We start from the raw sequence: 21,567 nt of genomic DNA, 5'->3' as shown, positions 1-21,567 counted from the left end.
GCTGTGATTTTTAAGTGATGTTGGTTTCCCAGTTCATAATACAAGTTATCCAGTACTCCACTGTGTTACGTATTATCAAAGAAGAATACCAATTTATTTTTATTCATAGTAACTTTTAGCCTTCCATTGCCTCAATGAATTGGCAGAGCATGGGAATTAATTTAGTTATGAAGGTGAGGACTCAAAATTCGATATGTGCAAGCTGAGTGTTGGTAACCCCACTGGACTGTCTCCTGCTGTATCAACAGAACTTCATTTCTCCTCTAATGTGTGTTACAAGCTGTGCTATGTTTCAGACAGGTAACAAAACCCAAAGGTTTTCCTTTTTTAACCTATTTAATAGATGATGTGAGCTTCATAGCTGCATTAGTTGGCATATTCAGTGTGATGGAGATTCAGCATTTTCTGTCTAGATAAATAGAGAACCTGTGTCTTCCCACCTTAAAGAAAACAAACCCCCCAAGTACTCTGCATTTAAAGATTCAGTGTTTTTGATTTCTTAATGCTTTATTATCATTGGAGATAAAAATCAGGTACCTGGAGTAGGAGAGGCTTCTTTCCTGTAAGGGGCTGAATTGAAAATGGAACAATGGTTTGATGATTCTGTGTATGTGTGGTTTCTTTTTTTTTTTTGTGGTTTTTGAGTTGGTGGTGTTTGATGGGGTTTTTTAATACAAGTTCCTGTCTACCTCAAAGTAAGAGAAGTCTTCATAGGTAGCATATTATTTTCATTTTCATGAAGCAGTTCAGAAAAGTAAAAATCTCTTGTATGTTTTACTCTGTTCTGAGAAAGTGAGGAATGGTGAAACAAAACTTTTAACTTTTCTCTTGATGCTGAGAAGTTCTAGAGTGATGGGGTTTGGGTGGTGGATTTTGGGTTGGTTTTGGGTTGTTTTGTTGTTTGTGTTTTTTTTTTTTTTTTTTTGTCAGTCATGTAGTTTAGACAATTACATTCTATAATAATGGGTTCAACTTTCCTTCTACATGAGAAAGTTCTCCGGCAGCCATCCAGAGGTACTCCCTTGTACCGGCCGCTCTGTGCGAATGCCTGTTCTTGAATCTTAGGGCTGAATGGGAGATCTCTCTGAAGCAGTTTCCCACAATAACACAATGAGCCACTTTGTCAGCACAGCATCAGCCCAGAGTCAGGTTGGAGGTGAACGGTGACAACAAAAAAGTTTGTCTTGCACAAAGGTGTGCTGAAGCCTTGCTGCAAATGGAATTTGGTATGCGTGCTTTTCAAGCACTGTAGATTGGTAAGGTAGATATCCTTCTTTTTCATCGTAGTTTAATGATCAGTAAAAAGCAACCAACAAACCCACCCTATTGATTTCAGTAGATTCTCCACTGCACATGAAATCTAGAAAAGATAACCAGGTCTTTGTGATACTATTGCAGGGAGGTTATTATTTGAGAGAGCAGAGATGAGGAGGAGGGTATTTATCACCAAATGCTATGCCTATCAGCCTCTAACTGTGATTAATACTTTGGCTATTAAATGGAGGCAGAAAGCAAACAGATGAAGTATATGCCTTATCTGACTTGCACCTTTGTGCAGTAACTTCTCTTCATGTAGAGGTTTTGCCGGTGTCCCCAGGCATGTGCAGCCTTCCTCTGCAGTAGACTGCTAATAAAACTATTAAGTGTGCATAAAGATGTACTCTGGTGCAATGTCTGCAGGACTGAGGCCCAAATTATAGACAGGTGTAGGTCTGGATTGAAGGGATTTGTTCCTCCTCAAGTGAATAGTTGGAGTAACTTGCTATTTGTTTAAAACAGTGTTTAAGCTTACTGAATATCTTTTGTGACATTGTGAATTTAATTTACAAATTGCTTTTGTCAGAGGCATTATAGAGTGTAGAGAACCTGAAAGGATTATAATTTAATTAGGAAACATGCAACATTGTCTCTGTTGGACAGAATGGCCTTTTGCCATTAGGGGACCAGTTCAGATGGACCGTAGGGTGGGGAGATGTCAGGGCACTGTCATCCTCTACTACTCACCCTGGCATTTGGGGGGCTCCAGCTGGGAGGGTTCTGTCCTCGTGTGTTGGCCAGTGAAGAGGAGGATGTCAGTAAAACTGAAAGGTCCCGCTTTGTGCCTGTTCTTGTGATGTGGCTTGTGGTCTTCAAGAACAGCACAGAGAGGCTGAGTCCAGTTGGTAGTGTATTGTATAGCTGTCAATTGATCAGCACCCAGAACTCTTACTCAATGTTTCTGCGAGGGTGGACAAGCAGGGAAGAATTAACTTGAAATGTTGATTACTTATTGTATTTTTGGAATTGCATAAATTAATTTTCCTTTAAAAAAAATGTTTAATGTAGTTGCTATTTAATGCAAATTGTGCCAGAAGAAATTTTATAATTAAATGGGTTTTTAAAATGTAAAAAACTAACATTAAAAAAGTAAAGAAGTAGCAGTACAAAAAATCATGGAAACAAAATAATTGGCCCCCCCCATTGTGCAAGAAGAGTTAACCTCAGCCTATTGCTCTTGTCACTAACACGCAGAAAGGTGAGGAAAGAAATGTGTGAGGACTTGGAAGGAAAAGGATATAAATAGCAAAAATAACTAACTTAAACTGGTGGGTTTGCATGTTTTAGAATTGATTTTGAGCAGCAGATGAATTTGAGTGAGAATGTTATGGAGGGACTGGATTAGCTCATCTGTCTGTGGCTTTCTGCTCAGCTGTAGCTAATGTAAGCCTCATAAAACTTATGTTGATCTGTTTCTCTTCTGGTGTATTTTATTTCCTTAAATCCAGTGCCATTATGTCTTCACCTGAATATGACTGCCCTTTGGGGCACGCACTTGCCCCAGGTAGATGTGGTAGTGGGAGGAGGGTGGGTTAGCTTTTCCTACCCAACTTTTCACAACATTCCCCTCTGGAAAACTAGGGGAAAAAAACCTAGTGGCATGAAGTTTTCCTTTGATAAAAGACTCCTTTTGTGCACCAGCTTGCTTTATTCCGGTGTTTCATCAGAGCTATTGTATGCTGATGAGTTGTACTTGCCTTGTGAAATAAGACACTTCTGTATGATGCTGTTTGACCTCATCTCCCCATTCCTGATGCTTGGTTTTGGTATGCGTTTGAAGTTATTTAGTTACTCCATTTCATCCCAAGGTTGAGCTAAGGACCTTTTATATATATATATATATATATATATATATATATATATAGTTTGTTCTGAAGTGACAAACATTTCCTGTGAGGGCTGGTTGCATTGCCAAATTGTTGTTCTTTAAAAAGAATGGAGTTTCAAGTCTTGAAAACTTGAGGTCAAATTTTAGATTTAAATAAATGCAGACTACTGAAAATCATCATATCATTATGCTTTGGATAGCTTTAATAATCTTTAGTAATCTTACATCAGTGTGGGGGAAAACCCCATTAACTTTCCTTAATCTTATAGAATTGAATATGGCTAATTCCATCTTTAGAGATGGAATGCACCATGGACGTTGAAATGTGTTGTTACTTAAAATAAAGTAGAGGGGAATAAACCCACTGATTAATTGCACTGGTTAAGTTTTGAGAGGTTGTTTATGCTTTTCAGCTTGCTGGAGATAGGATCCAGCTACTGGTGGTGGTCTTGTCTGTGAAATGGCACACAGAACAAGCAGCAGGCATTTTACTGCCTCTTCATAAACTGCCTGTGAGCTTTGTAGGTATGCATTCCCTCTAATCTGATTTCTTTTGTCATAACAGATTTTTAAAATTGCATGTATTTCTTCAAATTTGTTACGAAGAAGCCTGTCTGTTTGGGTGCTTTCAAATTAATCTACCGTGTTTGCAATTAAACAGAAAAAGAACGCTTTCAGGTTTCAATCGCCCTTCAGACGGATGTGATTTAACTAAACTAATGAACACACATCAGACAAGACAAATTCCAGACTGTTTGTGCCTTGACCAACCATCTGTGCGCATACCTCCAGGTACTGCTCATGTCTCAAGAGGCTTTTCTACATGAGCAATTATTACCACTCCTTTTTGAATTCAAGTGGCAAGCCATGGCAAGAGTCTCTTGAAAGCAGCTATATTTACCACTCTGCTTTTCAGTGAAAATATAATTGCATTATGTATTTGTTAATTAATCTTAAATTTCAACATGTGCTGCACAAAATGCAATACGAAAATGTGGCTGTGTGTAAACTCTTTCACCTCTTGCATGCAAACACGAGCATCAACAGTAACATGCAGAAGTGCTTCTCATTGGGAGTTTTCCTAGTGGGTCATGTACTCATTTTAAATTCTTAATGTCTGTGTATGTGTGTACGAATAAATCATGGGGGTGTGTATACATATTCTGTTTGTACATACTAGCAATTTTTTCCTGGTTAATTTTTTCTTTCATTATTTTTGAGTTTGTTCAAAATATCTCTGGAAAAAGCACCCATTTCTTCAGCTACATAATGATCAGCAGTGACGTGATTTGACATACCAGACCTCAGTATGGTTCTTCAGTTCCACATACAGACTCCTGGAAAACAGCAAATTGTTCCAAGAATATTTCTTTTCATTGAAGAAGAATAACATGTGCTGCAGGTAATGGCTGCTGCAGATGCAAAAGGACTTTTATTCCCATTGCATTTCACTGCATTTCTTTGCAGAAGTGAGATACCTTCTGGAAACATTTTGAGTCTTCCCTGTTTTCGGGGCCTGTGTTTCTAAAGCCGTGTTTGACTTCACATTGGTGGTAAGTGGGACTCCTCTGACATGAGCCTGTGATTCCATACATATTTTTTTAACCATGGCAAAAATATTTTAAGTGATTCCTACTTCCTCCTGTCCTGGTTTTAACAACACAGGTATTTGAGGGTCTGTGTAGCGTGATGGATGGGGAAACTGTGTTCAGACTAGCTGTGCAGATAACACTGGAGGGTTTTCTTTGGTTGTGCTGTTAGGATGTGGTTTGGAGGGTGCAGATCAAGTATCACAAATACTTCCCTTCTGTGGTCGGAGAACTGCTGATTTCTGCATATCCTCATTGCAGAACTTGGTTTGCCCCAGGACAAAACAGGGAAAACGGTAGGTAGGGGGGGTGAAACACCTTTTAAGGGACTGCTGGGCATTAGATCCATTGCATCATCAAAAGTCTTTGACTTTCAATGTCACACCTGATCTAGCTTTTCCCATCATCGTAAGCTACCAAGGAAGCTCCTGGTGGGTTCTGATCAGTGGATCAACCGCTGTGCAGTAGAAGGTTACCCATTACATGCATAATGGTAGAAGAGGGCTCACATAATACGTACATATGTATAAAAATAATGCAGGAGATCATATTATCCTATATAAGCTGATATTTAAATAGAAAAAAAAATATATTTGGTTCTGACACAAGCCTCTCCTCTCCCCAGCCTCAGTGGGATGTTTTATGATTTTGAAGAATTAAAGGAGAAATTTTCTGTTTCAAGAAAACTAGGTTTTGTTGGGTAATAGATTCTATCATCTTTGAAGCCACTCTTAGTGTCCAAGTTTTCTTTGCAAGGAGTGTTTTAGGTTAATTTCCTTCAGGGAGGACTGGACATGTGTCTTGCCATACGTGCTAATACCATGTGATTTCTGGTGTTTGTTACAAAGGCAGGATAGCTCATGTTACTGATCATGACAGACATTTGTCCTAAATTTAGGTAAGGGAAGGTTGAGCACCAGTGCGCCTCTGGCTTTCTTTGACGGTTGCCATTGCATTTGAGCTTCATCTCATGGAAAGCAATTTGAGAAATTGATGGTCTTCAATGATGCATCTGGTGGCCAGGAGGGGCTGAGGTCACAGCTGGTTCAGGAGGTGGCTGGGCCATGGGCAAATGGCTTGTCATGTCTGAGGACAAATCTTGTAGAAAATCTGAGGTGTTTTTGTTTGCTTGTTTATTACTTGCTGCATGCATTGTTTGGGCTTGTGTGTGTCTGTGTATGTACATGCACCATCTGCGTATGAACTTCCTAATCTTGAACTTGTAAGGCTTTTTTTTTAAGCTGGAAAGATAAAATTTTTCCTTTTAAAATTTTATACTATGTGTGTTTTGAATCTTTTCTATAGTAATGCTGAGACTGTAGCTTCAGACTCTGTGCAGGATGTTCTTTTATTATCAGACAGAGTAACCTTAACTAACCACTGCACAAGTGCAAATGTGTGTTTAGTCCTGGATTTCTGTTGTATTTTAAATAAACTAGGATATGTGGCTCTAATAGGTATTAGAAGGCTGTCACCAGAAATCATCTTTGTAGTACAACTTTTGTAATTCCAGATGACTGATAAAAAAGCAGAACACACTGTTCAGTAGAGTTTAATGGTCTTCTTCAGGAAAATAAAAATTGAGCCTTTGCAGAGAGGGGTCACAGGACTGAATAGTCAGAACTCTTCTTGCTTTTGCCAGGTTCTCTGAATTTGTCTGCCATAGCTTGAAAAGGTTCTTCAGCTTTGTAATAGACAGTGGAAAAAAATCCCGAAAAGAAGAATGTTCTTGGCTTATAGCCCCATTAATATCATGGGTAAGACCTTCTAGGAAAAGCAGGACTTGGTTATCTTGATGTGGTTCACACTGCTTTTAGAATTTCAGGGGAACTCTGACATAACCTGTTAGGTCATATTAATTGACCATACATGGTCATTGGTTTTTAGATAGTTACAGTTTGTTCTTCTGTGTGTTTAAATTTTCTCTCTAATGCCATGTGCAACTAATTTATGTATTACGAATTCACATATTGAATTAATTTAAGGAAACTAAGTCATCTCAGTGATCAGTAGAAGGCTGCAGTTCTGAACTGGAAATCAGGTTTGTAACAGTAACTTGCAAACTTCAAAAGGCTTGCAAGTTTGGTTTGGAGAGAGAAACATCAAACTTGGATGGTTATTTCTTCTTGCTCTACAGCAAGATGGGAAGCTGTGATTTCCCATATTCCTGGAGATAGCTAGACAGGGAGGTGCAGCCTCTAGCTCCATGCTGGCATTGCTGTGGTCCGTTCCCGCCAAACCTAGGGAATGTAGACGCACAGGAAATATCTTTTTTAAATTTAAATATAGTCAGCTTTCTAGACAAAACCCCAAATTTGAATTAGTACCTGAAAAATAAGCTGTGGGTTAGTATTTGGAGTTCATATTTTAGCTAAGGAAGAGTTCTCATATCCTGAAATGTGACCTGGCTTTTTGGGTTCTTGTCTGGTGTTTTCTCCCACTGATGTTTCTGAATCTACAAGAAAAAGAAGGTGCTTGTGTTCAGACCTTGCCTTTGTATCAATCAAGTTTGCTTATGTGAGCATCCCCTGAGGTGGCGGGAATACTAGATTTTAGGAAGGGTGTGAATGCAAGGTGAATAAACCTCTTTTAAATAGGGTGGATGAGTAAATGAGCTAAAAAAGTGTTGTGAAGCCTGTTTCCAAAGGTTTTCATTTTGATGTGAAGCCTGCCAGTCTCACAGTAGATGTTTTAGCCATGTTTCATCTAGCTCTGCATGGAGTTCTTCTATGTCAAATACTGCTAAAAAAATATAATATGAATGCCTGTGGCCAGCTGTGCTTTGTAGACAGTACTGTTGCTGGCATTATCTCTGGTGGGGTCATACCAGACCTGACAAATAAAGGAAGCCCTTTTTATTTCTTTTTCCTTTTTTTTCTTCCCCCACCCGCTTTAATATGAGGCAAGTATAGACATGGCTGTAGTGACAAACCATTAATAAAGCAAAAGGAATGCAGCTGTAAAACTTTAAATAATGACATGTAGCAAATAAATGTCAACATATTGGTGGTTGTGCTTGGAATGGAAATATTACTAGGAAAATATGTAGCTTGAAGCTAGTCTGGCTTTTTTTCCTTAAGAAAATAGCATTGGTGTGACGCTTAAGCTCCATTAAAACCGGGGCTTTTGGATTTGGACTAGATGAACACGTCATTTGAAGGGGGGATATTATTTTACATGGGTTTAAAATAGTTTCTATGAATATTGCATTTTTTTAAAAATAGCATTTTTTTCCCTACATATGCATAAACAAATGCACTCTATAGATACATAACTACATGTATAACCAGTGTAGTTTGAGGTACAACTGAGTATCGAAAGTTGCTAACTCATAATTACTTTTATTATGCTTTTTTTGTCATTTTCTTAATCCCAAGTGTTTAAGAAATGGTTCAAAACTTCTTACTAATTTTAAGCAAGCAAATAAAAATGTCAGTTATATTGCTCTGCTCCTTCCCCTCCACCACCAAAACCCAATGCCAGTGAATGTTGGTTGTGGACTTGGATCTTTCTCAAAATTAAATCCTGAAGCTGTAAAGTAATGAGAAGCAAAGGATTTAGAAGAATCTCCAAATATTGCAAAACTTCAGGGGGAAATGTGTTGAGCAAAGCTTCTGAGCTGTTGGACAGATTCCTTAGCCCACATAATGGTTGGGTCAGAGCTTTGAATGACTAAAGCAGGGAGGCTTGGGTCATCAACAGACCCATGCCAGATCAGAGAGCTTGATTCTATTGTCTACAGTAGTGTTTACCAAGTGTCCTTATTCTTTACTCCATGGGTATATAGACTGCAGGGCAGATTATTCAGCATAGTGGTGACAGTAGGACTAAAACACAACCAGACTCTGGGATGAAGCAGTTGGTGCAGGCAGGAGATGGGACTTGAATCCTGGTTGTGGCCGTTCCATCCTCTTAACAGCTGTGTCTCAAGAACTTTCTGAGAAGTGCTGCCTTGTAATTGAGTCTCAAATGAAAGGAGTGATTTCATTTAAAGGTGGATGAAAATAGATTGCCTCTGTTTATATCCCAGTGAAGTGATGATTAGAAAAGTGGTGTTTTTGCACGGATAAGAACATTGGAAATTGCTGTGAAAGTCCTGCTAAATTTGGTACTGAGTTAAATTAAAATGCTGGTCTTGAGAGGTATGGCTGGAGGCAACAGGGCTAAGTTTGCACGTCTTCTGAAAAACAAGTACGCTTTTAGTCCTCTGGTATTACTCAGATATGAAGGGGGCTTGTGTGATTGATAAAAAGTAAAAGATAGACGTGACTCAGTCTGTGTGGGCACCACCATCATTTCCAAATCGCAAGTGGTCTTCTTCAGGGACTGGAATACCAGCTCCTGGTGAGGCTGATGTTTCTGATCATCAGGTTGCTGTGCAGGTGATAGGACTGTGATGAGCTCTGACAGAGACTGGTGGTAATGGAGAGTGTATTTCAACTAAACTATTTTTGTTGTTAAACTAAAATTATCTATATCTTTACAAAGTCTAGCAGCACCTGGGGGCAGAGCAGGTATGGTGATGTTAAGGTTGCAGCATCTGTGGACCACATGCTCCAACCTTGGTGAGGCTCAAACCTTTGTCTCCTCTGGAACAGATGAATTAAACTCCTGGTTACAGCTCTGTAGTGAAGTGCTCCATATAAATACTAGATCCCACAATGCTCTCCTCATGAATGGGGATTTTCCTGTCGTTCTTTGCCAAAAATTCTCTTCTTTGTACTCTGGTGGTCTTGTGCCAGCTAATTATCTGGCTGCTTACAGCCATCTAAGTCACAGTGTATGTTTTTTTTTTCTTCTAACTCAGATTTGTGATGTATATGAAATTATTCCGGAGGACTTTGAGATTCTCTGGTATAAGAGATACCGAGGAGGCTGCCTGATCAGCACTGGCCCTGTGAGGTGGCTTTGCTTGGGAGTTCTTGTGCAGTACTCTAGATAAGCTTATGTTATTAGGTCATCCATCTGATTCGCTAAAGAACTGGATTATTGCCCTATAAAACAGTATGATGTTACTCTTATTGCTGAATTAAGACTTGTTTTTACAAAGCAATCTCCCTGTGATTTTAGTGGTGCTTACATACCACATCAGTTAGCTGTGAAGGGGGAGGGTGTGCTCAAACTGATGTGTGATTCTTCACAAATATTTAAGTGAGACTGTCTTCTGTTGTCTTCTGTGTTATACAAGGTGTTCTGCCTGTGGGGATGTGCTGTCCCTCCCTGTTTTCTGCTTCACCAGAAACCTGGATCCTTTGGATCCCAGTTAAGTAGAATTCAGGTGCCTGCTCCTTGTGCTAGAGGTGGCAGTTCACACTGTTTGCAGGGCTGTAGCAACATCTAAACCACATGGATGGTGTAGTTCCAAGGGCTGTGGTAGCAAGCAGGTTGCCAGTCTTTAAGAACAGAGCAGATCTCCCTGAAAGTATCTTGGAACTTAAATATTTCAGTGGTGTGATGAGGACTGGGATTATAATTGTGGGAAAGAGTGGAAATCTGGCTAGTTGGGTTTTGGAAGTCTTGACTGGAAACTTGACATGCTCTCGATCTAACAGTTAAAACTTCCATTCAGTGCTTCAAGTTCCTATATGCATCCTATTCCAAAACCAAGTGTCTTGTGTAGGTTACTATCTTAGTGGCAAAATCCATGCAGATGCCAGTGACCTTCTGAAGTCTGAGTGGGTTTTCCAAGGTCTTTAACTGATGCTTCTCTTGCAGGAAACCCGTTGAGGAAAATCCTCCATGAATGTACGTCACAATGATGATGACCGACCAAATTCCGCTGGAGCTGCCACCATTGCTGAACGGAGAGGTAGCCATGATGCCTCACATCGTGAATGGCGATGGGTCACAGCAGGTCAGTGAGCTCTGCAGGAAGTGGCTGGTTTAAGTAAACTATTTCTGGGCCACCAAAGGATTCTGGATGGGGAAGAGAGTTTTCCCTAGGACTAGGGAGGGCAGAGTATTTCTTGGAAAGCAGAAATCTGCCCTTACACTGGCATTAAAAGCAATGCTTTAAGGGTACCATTAAATTTAATGTGATTATTTGCATGTACTTTCATTGACTATAAAATAATGGGATTGAAATAATGGCTGTAAATGCTACATATTTGAGGGCTTTCTAGAAAGTTAGTCTCATTATTTACTTGTACTAGCTGATGCCCAGACATCTTGTTATTATCTGTGATGAGATTTTAAGAAATGGAGAATTGAAGATGAGTCCTGTGATGTCTGCTGTTCATTGCTTACCTAAATGTACTGATCCTAGCAACCCTATGTTTTATCCTGTGCTTCATTAGAAGAAGAAGGGAATGGAAAGTTTATAGTTGCTTTCATATTCCTTTCTGGGAGATTTTTTTCTGATAAACTTGATCAGAAGTAGATAAAATGATATAAGGCCATCATGAAGCCTTCATGTCAGGATACAGCCTGGAGGTTCAAGCAGATAGTTGGTAGGTTCCCAAACCTGTCATTTTGAGTTAATATTTCTCGTTGTAGAACATCTGCCCTAGCAGGTTTTTGGTGTCACTCAGTTTGGTTCCTTCCTTATTCTAGCCATTTCAACCAAGGTATATCTAAGCTGTCCTTCATGAATCAATATAAAAAGTCATTCTCTTACTTCTCATACCCTTGATATTTGTTCATCCTTCCAAGCTGTGTTTTGAGTTAGACCAACCTCAAGAGGAAGAATAAATTCAGCTTTTCTTGTCAGCTTTTGTTTAACTATCTTGGTTCTCATTATAATACAGATTTTCACTGCTGTGATTCTTTTTTTGTAGTGATTTCTGCACAGTGTGCTTCAACTTGGAAAAATAGAAAAGAAAGCTTTTAATGGCTCTGTTTAATTAGTCCAGTATTAATATGCTTAACTGAAGGAACAAGCTTGCTGATACTGGATTGGAGAATTGTTGTTTAAATACGCCCTTTTCGTTCTTGCTGGAAACCATTTATCAGGTTAGACTGGCCTGTGGGTACTCCTGTATATGAGAAAGAATACATGAAACTTTCCGAGCCCTTCTTTGAGATGGGGCTCTTAAGTCCGATCTTTGAGTTTCCCCATCAGTGATGATTCAGAAGCCTTGCTTGGCAAATGTCTCCATTACCTTTAAGCTAGCTTTTCATCTCACGTTTTGGAGTAAAAAGAATGACTGGCGTACTGGAATTGAAATACTTCTAGCTTTTGCTGTGCTTTGCCAATGTGACTCAGAAAAGTTCTGGGCCAGAGTCCGTTTCTGCATAAATGTTTGTTGAATGCTGCTTGTAGACCTCATCACCTTATCTCTTTAAGTACTTGTAGGTGGAATACAATTTTCTGTGAGACTCTTTTTGGCCTCTAGTCTGTATGTGCCCTCATATGCTGCAAAGTGTAGCTGCCTTTGTGCATTATCACTTTCAACCTGTCCCTGAAGGTTTAGTTGATGTCTTTGCTTTTTAAAAGTACAGTTCTAAATGGAATGAAATTTTAGTTACTTGTAAGGCAGGTACGTCCTTCAGATTAGATTCACATAAGGATGACTTCCTTAAGAAAGATGGTTCATATTACTCCATGGATAGGTGCTGATTTTATAAGGACATGTGTTTTTCTAGGGTGTAATTACAGTCCTTGTCTCTATTAGAAGTCAGAAAGCATCGTAGCAGAGCTGGTGGGAGACATGGCGCATGGTGTTTTCCAGATAGTGAGTGGCTAGCATGCAGACCAATGCCTCGTGCTTTGAAGCTGACCGTACTTGCTTCTGATGAGATGCTCTGAGTGTGCTTGCTGTTGCTTACCTTTATATGTTATTGGATATGTGAAGCCTCAGCCATGCTGGCGTGGTAGAGTTGTCCTATAAGCTGCAGCTGGAAATGCAGAGCTTCAGATTTTCTCAAAAGACCATTCTTGCATATGTAGAAAAGAGCAGACTGAAGGTGGTGTAACACCTTAGCTTTTTTACCAGCAGCCAGATGGAGAGTGATGCAAAAGGCTGTTCTGCCATTAACAGTCCTGCACTGTAAGACAATTGCATAGAAACAGTCAATTGTTTTATCTTTCTGGGGGTAAGTGTGCAGGGCAGAGCTAGGAATGTCTGCTTGATAGTAATCCCTCTTCTCCAGACTACCCAAATTGCATTTCTAGCACTGGCTATTTTTGTATTACTTTTTTTTTTTTAATTAAGTTTCCCACACTTAATTTCTATTGCTGCTGACTGTATTGAATGCTTTCATGTCCCTTCCAGAGTTGCTGCTTACTCTCTTTCTGCGTCTAATCCACTTGTAGCTCCTGTGGGGATTCAGGGAGTGATAATTAACCTTTTGGTCCAAGAATTTCAATGGTTTCCTGTAGGTACTCGGCTGCAAGCACTGAAAAGCTTGGAGTATAAAGTGGAGGGGCAGCTCATAGTGCCATAGCACATCTGTACAGGATGGCAGGCAATTTAGTTGGGAAAGTTTTAATTCAGCTTGGTTCACTCACTGTAGCTGCAATGGCGTAGCAAGTTGTCTGCTTGCCTGCTCTTTGTAAAGGTGTTTTTACCAGACCTTGTTTTTATACTGTTTGGCTCAAGCCCAGGCACTGTATGTAGTGCTGTGTGTGCATGTTCTTGTCTGTTAGGGCCACACACCTTTCAATAAGGGAGACAAGAGTATGTCTTGAGTGAGTAACAAGATTTGGTATCTTCTGGTAGCACAATTCTGTGCACTTTGCAAAGAGCTTGGAAGTGTTTAGCTGTACCTGAACTGGACCTGAGCTGAGTCAATAAACTTTGTGCCAAAATTTAGAGTTACTTCTTCATACTTTCTTGAAAATTTTTATCGATACTTGCAGAAATGTCCTGGGGGGTGGGGGTGGGGAGAGCTGTGTGGAAATACTTGCTCACAGGAAGCTTGTTTGAGGAAGGAAATTGTTTCTAACTTATATACATCTAAGATACCTGAGTTGAGAAGCATCAGTCCATAAAAAATGGCCGTCAAATAAGGGATGATGTAACCACTTGTTTGGATTGTGTTTAGCTTGTGATAAATTAGGGGGTTCAGGATCTGCCACCTGTGGGCTTTGCTGTCAGTAGCACTCATCATACACTGAATTACTTCATGCCTCTATTTTCAGTACTATGGAAAAAAAAGGATAATTAAGCCCAGAATACTATCATCAAACTATTCATTTTTGAAAGTTACTGTTGTATTATTTAAGATGTAGCATGTTTCCTAGTTTTTCTTACTGAAGGGAGGTTGAAAGTATTCATCCTCTCTGTTCCTGTGTAGCTGAGAAATACATTTCTGGGAAGAATATTGCTCATGGAATGGTGTGAACTCTTCGGTCCTTCCTGCAGGACAGAGCTGTAAATTCATGGAGATCTGGGGCAGTCTTTCAAAGTAGAATAGAGATTGGCCCCAAGAGACTGATTTATTTTTCTTGTGTGTGTTCCTATGTGTCGTCCCCCCCCCCCAAAAAAAAAGGTTGTAATATATTCCAAAGGTTATGCACTGTAGAAATTGTAAATACAATAGATATTAGTAATTCATAGCACTTGTGAGGAACTGCAGGCCATGCCTGTGATGCTGTGTGTGTCCCCCCCCCCCGCCCCTGACTCTAGGAAGCATTTATCACATTGGGAAGTGCTTAAGGCAAGGTTTTAATGAGCGAAAGAGTGCAAGCAGCTGACCTTAGCAAGGAAAAGGTTCTCATAAAATGAAAGTATTTTACAGCAAGCACTGTATTGTATTGCATCACATGGATGCAAGTGAATGTATTCCCACTTGCTGCTACACTTGCTCTCACTAGTGATCTGCAGCAAAACAGCTAGGAGATGATGATCTGTTTTGAATATGGACTTCCTTCTGTATGCTTAAAAAATAAACCAATACTGTACAAAATAGACAATAGCATGTGGTCTTGGTCTTATCAGGTGACATTTTCTATCTTAGTATGAGACTGTTTACCCACATAGTACATAGTTCATATTTAGCTGAACCTGAGCTTTAAGCCTGTGCTGGACTTTGCTGGCAGGTTTGTTAGTCTCCTCCCCTGCTCCCAGCAGGCACAAGAGTCAGATAGTAGGAAAATGGGGGACAGGAGTGGTGTGAGTTTACCTCATCATGAAAACTTAGTCTGGACATAGAGCAATTGTTGCCAAATTGGGTGTGTGATTATAAATATTTATAGTAACTATGCAACTTAGTAACATTAATCAGTCTTAACAAACATGACTTTAAATAAAATATAATAACATTCTTAAATGCAAAGTAAATCTACAAATAAGTGTGTTATGGAGATAGCAAGCTGTCTCTGAGGATGCTGCAGGTAAGGCTGGGCTTCCACACTGACTGGATTAAACTGCTAAAGCAAAGACCTGAATACTTCTTAGGGGAAAAGAAAAAGCCTTTTTGGGACTGTGATGCTGACTCCATACTTGCAGCTGTCACAAGCTCTAGCTTTTTGGATGGGAGAAGGCCAGGGGACTGAAACAGAGCTGAAGATCATGAGACACTGGTCTGCGCCCTCATGATGCTGCCGGCCAACAGTCTGGGCTCAAAGTGACTTTTAAGTTCTCTCTCTTCTTACTTCCATCTCATGAATGTGCGTCCTTGGGATGATGAATACTGGAAGAGACACAGGGAAATTAAAGATAATCTGTGTTTGTTTTCATTAAAATAGACATTATCCTTAGCCTTTTTATTGCTTTCCTCAGATTTTTAATTACAAGTTTCAGAAACAAGGCATTCTCATGAAGATTCTTTGTGTGGAAAAGAAAGAGAAAAGATGCATTCTCAGCTGCAGACTACGGTTTTGTTTTTTAAGAGGATGTAGGGAAAAATAAATCTTTGAATTAGTTTGACATACTTAGTGTGTATTAACAAAAGAAGTCACAGTGTGCTTCAGTATTATTTGTCCCAGGCAACTGGGATAAACTGGGGGTGGTGGCTGGAAGATGCCCAGTATCTTATGCTTGTCATGTGCTGACTTTAATGGTTTGACCTCAGCTCGGCGGCTTGTTAGTTTTGCAAGCTCTCAGGGGGTTGTATGTGGCACAGGGTGAGTGCAGAGGGGTCTAGGTGGTGGGGTGGATTATGGGGCAGACCCCAGCACCCCATCTTTGGGGAGGGAGCGGAGGCTGGGGCTAGGCTTGCAGCCTGTTTGGAAGGGAGATGCTTGCAATATGGAACAAGTGTGGAGTCTTGCCTCAGGAGCACCATGATTGTTGCTGCTGGGTCTGAGGACACCCTTGAATATGAGTGCTGATGTGTTGGCTGTCTTCCCTTTGCATCCAGCACTTCCTCCACATCCAGCCCTTCCTTCAGCGTTGACCCACATAATTCACATGTTAGCTATTCCTGTTTGCTTTTGATATAGCTGCTCTTCCCCAGCAGCCGCCTGTGTTTTCTTCTGCTGCACAGGTGGCTGATTTTGAGCATCACTGTAGAAGAATGTCTTTTAGTACCTTCAGAACTTCTCAGAACTGCTTTCCTGTACCACTGTAGCCAGAGGTTGATTTCTTCACTGTTTAAGAAACCCTGCATAGCTGAAGGTGGCCTTTTTAGCTACACACAGAGGCTTGGCGACTCAGGGCCTCAGGTTCTCTTCTTGCTCTTTGGCCTCTTAATTCTTCTAAAATTTTGCTTAACTGAATGAATTTCAGAAATGTTTGGTATTTCTTCTTCTGTAGCTGAAGAGCTCAGGGCACGATCCTGGGTGAAAATATTTTGTGGTCTCTTGTCTTTATTGGGCTGTGCATAAAATTTAGGAAAGGCAGTATGGTCCCTACTCCAGATGCCGGGTAGAGGTGGCTGTTGTTATCCTGCAGCATGCAATAGACAAATTTGGTTTTTTGCTTCCTAACCAGCATAATCCATGCTTTGTGGCAGTAGCTAGTGCCTAGTTGGCCTTTTTCCTTTTTTTTTTTTTTTCCTTCTTTTTTTTTTAATGAAATCTTTAAGCTGTTGAATTCTGTGAACTGATAGCAGCTGCCCTTCATTTTAGCCACCATAAGCAGCAGCTGTTATTAGGGATATTATCTTTTTTAATGCAGAAACCCAAGGATTTTTCATAGCACAGCTACAGGGATGCTAATGCAGATGTGTGCACTAGCGAGCGACCTTTTGCAATGACTCGTTGAAAAGACATTTGTAAATCACATCCTTTTGATAACTGAGGTAGGCATATGCCTCATGTAGGAATCCCTCTCACACAGCCTTTAAACAGGCTGCCATCAAACTTAACTCCCTGCTGTAGGGAGAAGATGGAGCTGTTCATGTATGAGACACGGGTCTAGTTTGGGTAAGGAACACGGAGTTGTTGCAGGGTGTCCAGAGGAGGCCACGAAGATGATCAGAGTGTTGGAGCACCTCTGCTACAGAGGCACGCTGAGAGAGTTGGGCTCATTTGGCTTGGAGAAGAGAAGGCCTCATGGAGATCTCCAGGGAGCTGTAAGCAGACTTTCAGTGCCTGAGGTGGCCTGCAAGAAATCTGGAGAATTTTTCACAAGGGCATGTAGGGGTAGGATAAGGGGAAATGGCTTTAAAATTAAAGGGGGTAGATTCAGATTAGACATTAGGAAGAAGTTTTTTCCTGTGAGGGTGATGAGGCACTGGCACAGGTTGCCCAGGGAAGCTGTGGCTGCCCCATCCCTGGCAGTGTGCAAGGCCAGGTTGGTCGGGGATTTGAGCAACATGGTCTAGTGGAAGGTATCCCTGCCTATGGCAGGTGGGGTTGGAACTAGATGATCTTTAAGGTCCCTTCCAACCTAAACCATTCTATTCTATGTATTCTAAGGAGTTGGACCAAGTTCTTCCAAACCCTAACCCTAACCCTAATAAATAACCAGCTTTAGAGATGTTGATTTAGACATATAATGCAAATGAGATAATGGGATATTTTTGTTATTCTTTGCCTCTTTGTGTTCAGGTTTCTGAATTCTGGTTGGGATTTTTGTAAGCTGAATGACATTGCTTTGCTCTGCTCTTCTTTTGACCGGATGCCCATATCCTGTTGCGGATAATTCATGCCTATTCATAGCAAAAGCACACTTAAATGGTGTGACTTAAATGGTGATTGTTCAGAGGTTAGGGATGGGATGGCTTTTGCCTCTTATCTTTTCAGATCCATTTATTGTGCTCTGTATGCTGGATCAGATCCATCTTGTTCAGTGCTCCCCGAGAAGCGGACAAAATAATGGCTTTCATATGTCATTTTTCTGATTTCCAGCTTGTGCTTTAAAAATATTGCTGGAATAATGGGGTTTTGTAAGATTACTGTAATTCAAAGGTCATCTTGGTAATAATTATTTTACGTATTTAGTTTAAGGAATTCAGAAACACAACATTAATTCAAATTCTGTCTTTCCAGATTAAGTGATTAAATTCTGCATGCAGGTGTCCCAGAATATAAAGACCAAACCTAAATCTAGAGAGTGTTCACAAAAAGATAGAAATCTAATTTTAAATTCTACCAAAATTAAGCCAGATTTCTATCCAACTTCTGACAATGCAGAGTTAACAGAAGTGTGTTTAAAGTATTTGAGTAAAAGTTTTGCAAGTAAATGATCATGTTTTCCCAATGAAACTCTTCATTAAAGAAAGAAATATAAGCCATACATTTTAAAAACATCATTTTAGACACCTGAAAAATAATAAAGATGTGTGCAGTGTGCATTGAACTGGGATATGTTTTGGTGCTTCTTGGTCTTTGTAACATTCCTGTCATCTGCGGAATTCAGCAATGAGAGACTGAGGTGATACTTTGATGATTTACAAAACAAAAGTGATTGTTACTGAAGGAATAGTTTATCACTGGTTCTGTGTGCAGCTATTGAAGTGTGCGTCTGTCTGTTGGTTTTGTTTAACTGAGGTCTGTTATGTGTAAGACTGAAGGATAAATTCTTAAAAATGTAATGTTATCAACTCCCCTTAGACTGCAAAAGCCCTGTTATTCCTGTGAACTTGAAATCCCGGTATGGCATGGTGCTATGTGTGGGAGGTTATGTGCTCTCTGCTCTCGTGTGCCAGTGCTCTGAAGATTTATGTCCTTAGCTATCAGCATTAGGCTAAGTTAAACATGCTGTCAAAAGTTTGTTGGTGGAACCCAGAGCCATAATTTTCACTTGCGCACAACTGAGTTACGTCTTTATTTCATCTCTTAACATTTAGATGAGTAGATAGACTTTTAAATCTGTACTGACTTTTGGACCCTGTTGGTACCCAAAGATATGGTATGCCATTCTGTTTCTTAAGATCACAGTGAGACAAATGTATGCTTTTTTCTTTTTTCAGGTCTTTTTGGTTCAAGTTAATCCAGGTGAAACCTTTACAATAAGGGCTGAGGATGGAACCCTGCAGTGCATCCAAGGTAAGAGGGCACACGAATGTGTGGATGAGCACTGCTTATGTTGTGGAATACTTGTTCCCTCATCTCTATAAAAACACGATACACAGTTCTGAAAATACAGCGCTTATAAGAGTGAGAAGTTGAAGACATGGCTGCTGGACATATTATAGGACTTCAGTATCCCAGAATGAGTCATACGTTTCTTGAAAGTCCAGGAGCTTTCTCTCCATTCAGTCATTTATCAGCATTTTTTATTTTTTTGTATATATTTCCTTATAAGCAAAGAGTAAATACAAATGAGAGGTCCCAAGTTAGACTGAAAAAGTAGTAGCAAATTAAGTGAATATCTGTGGAAAAACTATTTTGTTTTAATACAGGCTTCTGGAGGGACAGAAAATGAGCAGAGAAGAACAGATGTTGCAGAGTGCTTGGGGAAGTCAGACTGGTTTTGAGGAGAATACTGAATTGGTTCTTTAGCAGCAGAGCCAGTTAATTATGTAGTTTTGAATAAAAACATGTAAGCAGTCATTTGACGTCTGTTTTACCTCTCTGTAAAATTGTGCAAATATGATAAATAATACTTGTGGTTTTTAGGAGAGAGATCCCACACAGTCTTTTAACAGGTCTGAAGGGAGAAGCAGTAAAGACCTTTCAGATTGTATATTATGTACTGTGGAAAGGTTTCTAACTAGTGGCAAATGCAGCTTTGAAGTGAAGCAGGTATTTCCCTAGGTATAACACTACCTACAGTAAGTACAGGAAGGTTAAATCAAACTTTAAAAGGAATAGACTTTGTGTAGCTGTCCTGCTAATATTGTTTTCAGTGATGTTTTTTTGAGCTTGTGTCGTTATCTTAATTTTTTGAGAAGGGTGGTAGGTGTTGTTGCCTCCCCTATCTTTTCCATATCTTATGCCATTCAGCAGCAATCTCAACGGGCTATTCATTCAAAAGCCTTTGCTAAATGTAATGGGGGGAGGAGGGGAGGAGGGGAGAGAGGTTTGGAAGTCTGTTTAATAACAATTGTATAGCTAGTGAGCTGCCCCTGTATTTTGACTGTGAATTTCAGATCTATCAAGGGAGACTGTTCCTTTGACTGCATCAAATACTAAAATTGTAGTGCTCAGAGGTAACTATGCTTTTTATTAAAACTTGGATTAGAAGGGACTCTGGAAGTCACCTTACCCAACCTTCTGCTGAAAGGAAGAATAGTATCAGAGGTGGATGGGATTGTCCTCAACATCCTGAGTTGTGAAGCTCTGTGGAGATGGAGTATGCTCCCTGGGCAAACTGTTCCAGGGCTGCACCGCACCCATAGAGAATAGTTTGTCCTTTATGTCTCTAAAATTTCAGATCTTGGTGTCTCTGCATCTTTTTGCTGCCCCCACCATTTAAACAGAGGAGGAGTTGGTGGTTGTTGCTTGAAATTTCATTCCCAGGGAATGATGAATTAATAGTTGCTTGAGATAGATGTTATAGAAGCTTCCCTGAACACCATCCAGGATTCTTCAGTCCTGATGAGCAATAATAGCAGCAATTTGAAACTGCTTGTTAAGATTTATAGCCAACATGCTGTGTGGTAAGAAATCAGTCCACGTGGCAATTAACATAGGAATAAAGCTGGCTACTCCCTTTATTTTAAATGAATTCTTTATATTGGCTAGTACATTAAAAATTTCCATTACAAATATAATTATGACACATTTATTTTTTTTTGTCATGCTTAAAGATACTGTTCAGACGGTGTATTTAAGTAAATGCAAGTTGAAACCTCCTGGTTCTGTATTCCCAGTAATTTAATATGTTTGTGCCAGTGAGGCTGTTTGGTACTCCTCAACAGTCTTTCACAGAAGTAATTTAGAATTTGTAGGTTGATTGTCTCCTTTTTTTGGTAGAGCTGCAGTGTTGCCTGCCCAAGCACAAGTCTGTACACTCTGCAAGTTTGGCCTGAAATTATTTTCATGCTAAAGCTTCAGCTCCTACTTTGTTACAAAACATTTGTGTTGCTGAAATCAGTACATGCTTCAAACACAAAAGAGCACCTGAGTGTAATGTTAATGATGATCTATTGCAGAAGAAACTGTTATCACCCAGCAAATATACTGAGATTAAGACTTGTGATAGTTCAGTTTTTCCTGGGCTCAGAGCTTATTGAAGACAGGGTTATTTTGTGTCCACTGTTTTTGGAAATTACACCCCCCCCTTGCTCCACAAAACTTATAATGTCTTTATTTTATTATTTCCTGTGTTAGAGTATTCAGTAGGTTTAAAGGTTAACATGTTCCATAGATGTGGGGTAGCATTCAGACAATAATGATGCTTTTCCTTTGCTCCCACATTACACTATGATTAGCAAGCTGTGGAATAATTTTAGCACTATGCTAAGGCAGCATGTATGTCTGTTAGCTGGTTGAACGGACGACACTCACTTTTTCCTTACTGCCACGTGTTCAGTGTTATGACAGAAGTTGTGGTTGTAAATAGGATTAATTTGCATTCACAATATGAAGGACTATTTCATAATAAATTCTCCGATTCC

At 39.9% G+C, this 21,567-nt stretch overlaps 1 protein-coding gene across 1 annotated transcript in view; it reads left to right on the top strand.

Moving 5' to 3' along the window:
* Positions 1-21,567, top strand: part of FNDC3B (fibronectin type III domain containing 3B) — a 195,702-nt gene that overhangs the window by 30,435 nt on the left and 143,700 nt on the right. Inside the window, exons 2-3 of the mRNA XM_061374824.1 lie at positions 10,450-10,588; positions 18,976-19,051. Coding sequence (XP_061230808.1) covers positions 10,478-10,588; positions 18,976-19,051 — 187 coding nt within the window. The 5' untranslated portion in view covers positions 10,450-10,477. The remainder of the gene's footprint in view (positions 1-10,449; positions 10,589-18,975; positions 19,052-21,567) is intronic.

This window comes from Neopsephotus bourkii, unplaced genomic scaffold (genome assembly GCF_033783945.1).
Source record: "Neopsephotus bourkii isolate Nb327-2 ecotype Australia unplaced genomic scaffold, CSIRO-AGI_Nbou_v1 NB_1654, whole genome shotgun sequence".
Classification (NCBI taxonomy): Eukaryota; Metazoa; Chordata; class Aves; order Psittaciformes; family Psittacidae; genus Neopsephotus; species Neopsephotus bourkii.
This window is presented reverse-complemented; position numbering and strand designations above follow the sequence as displayed.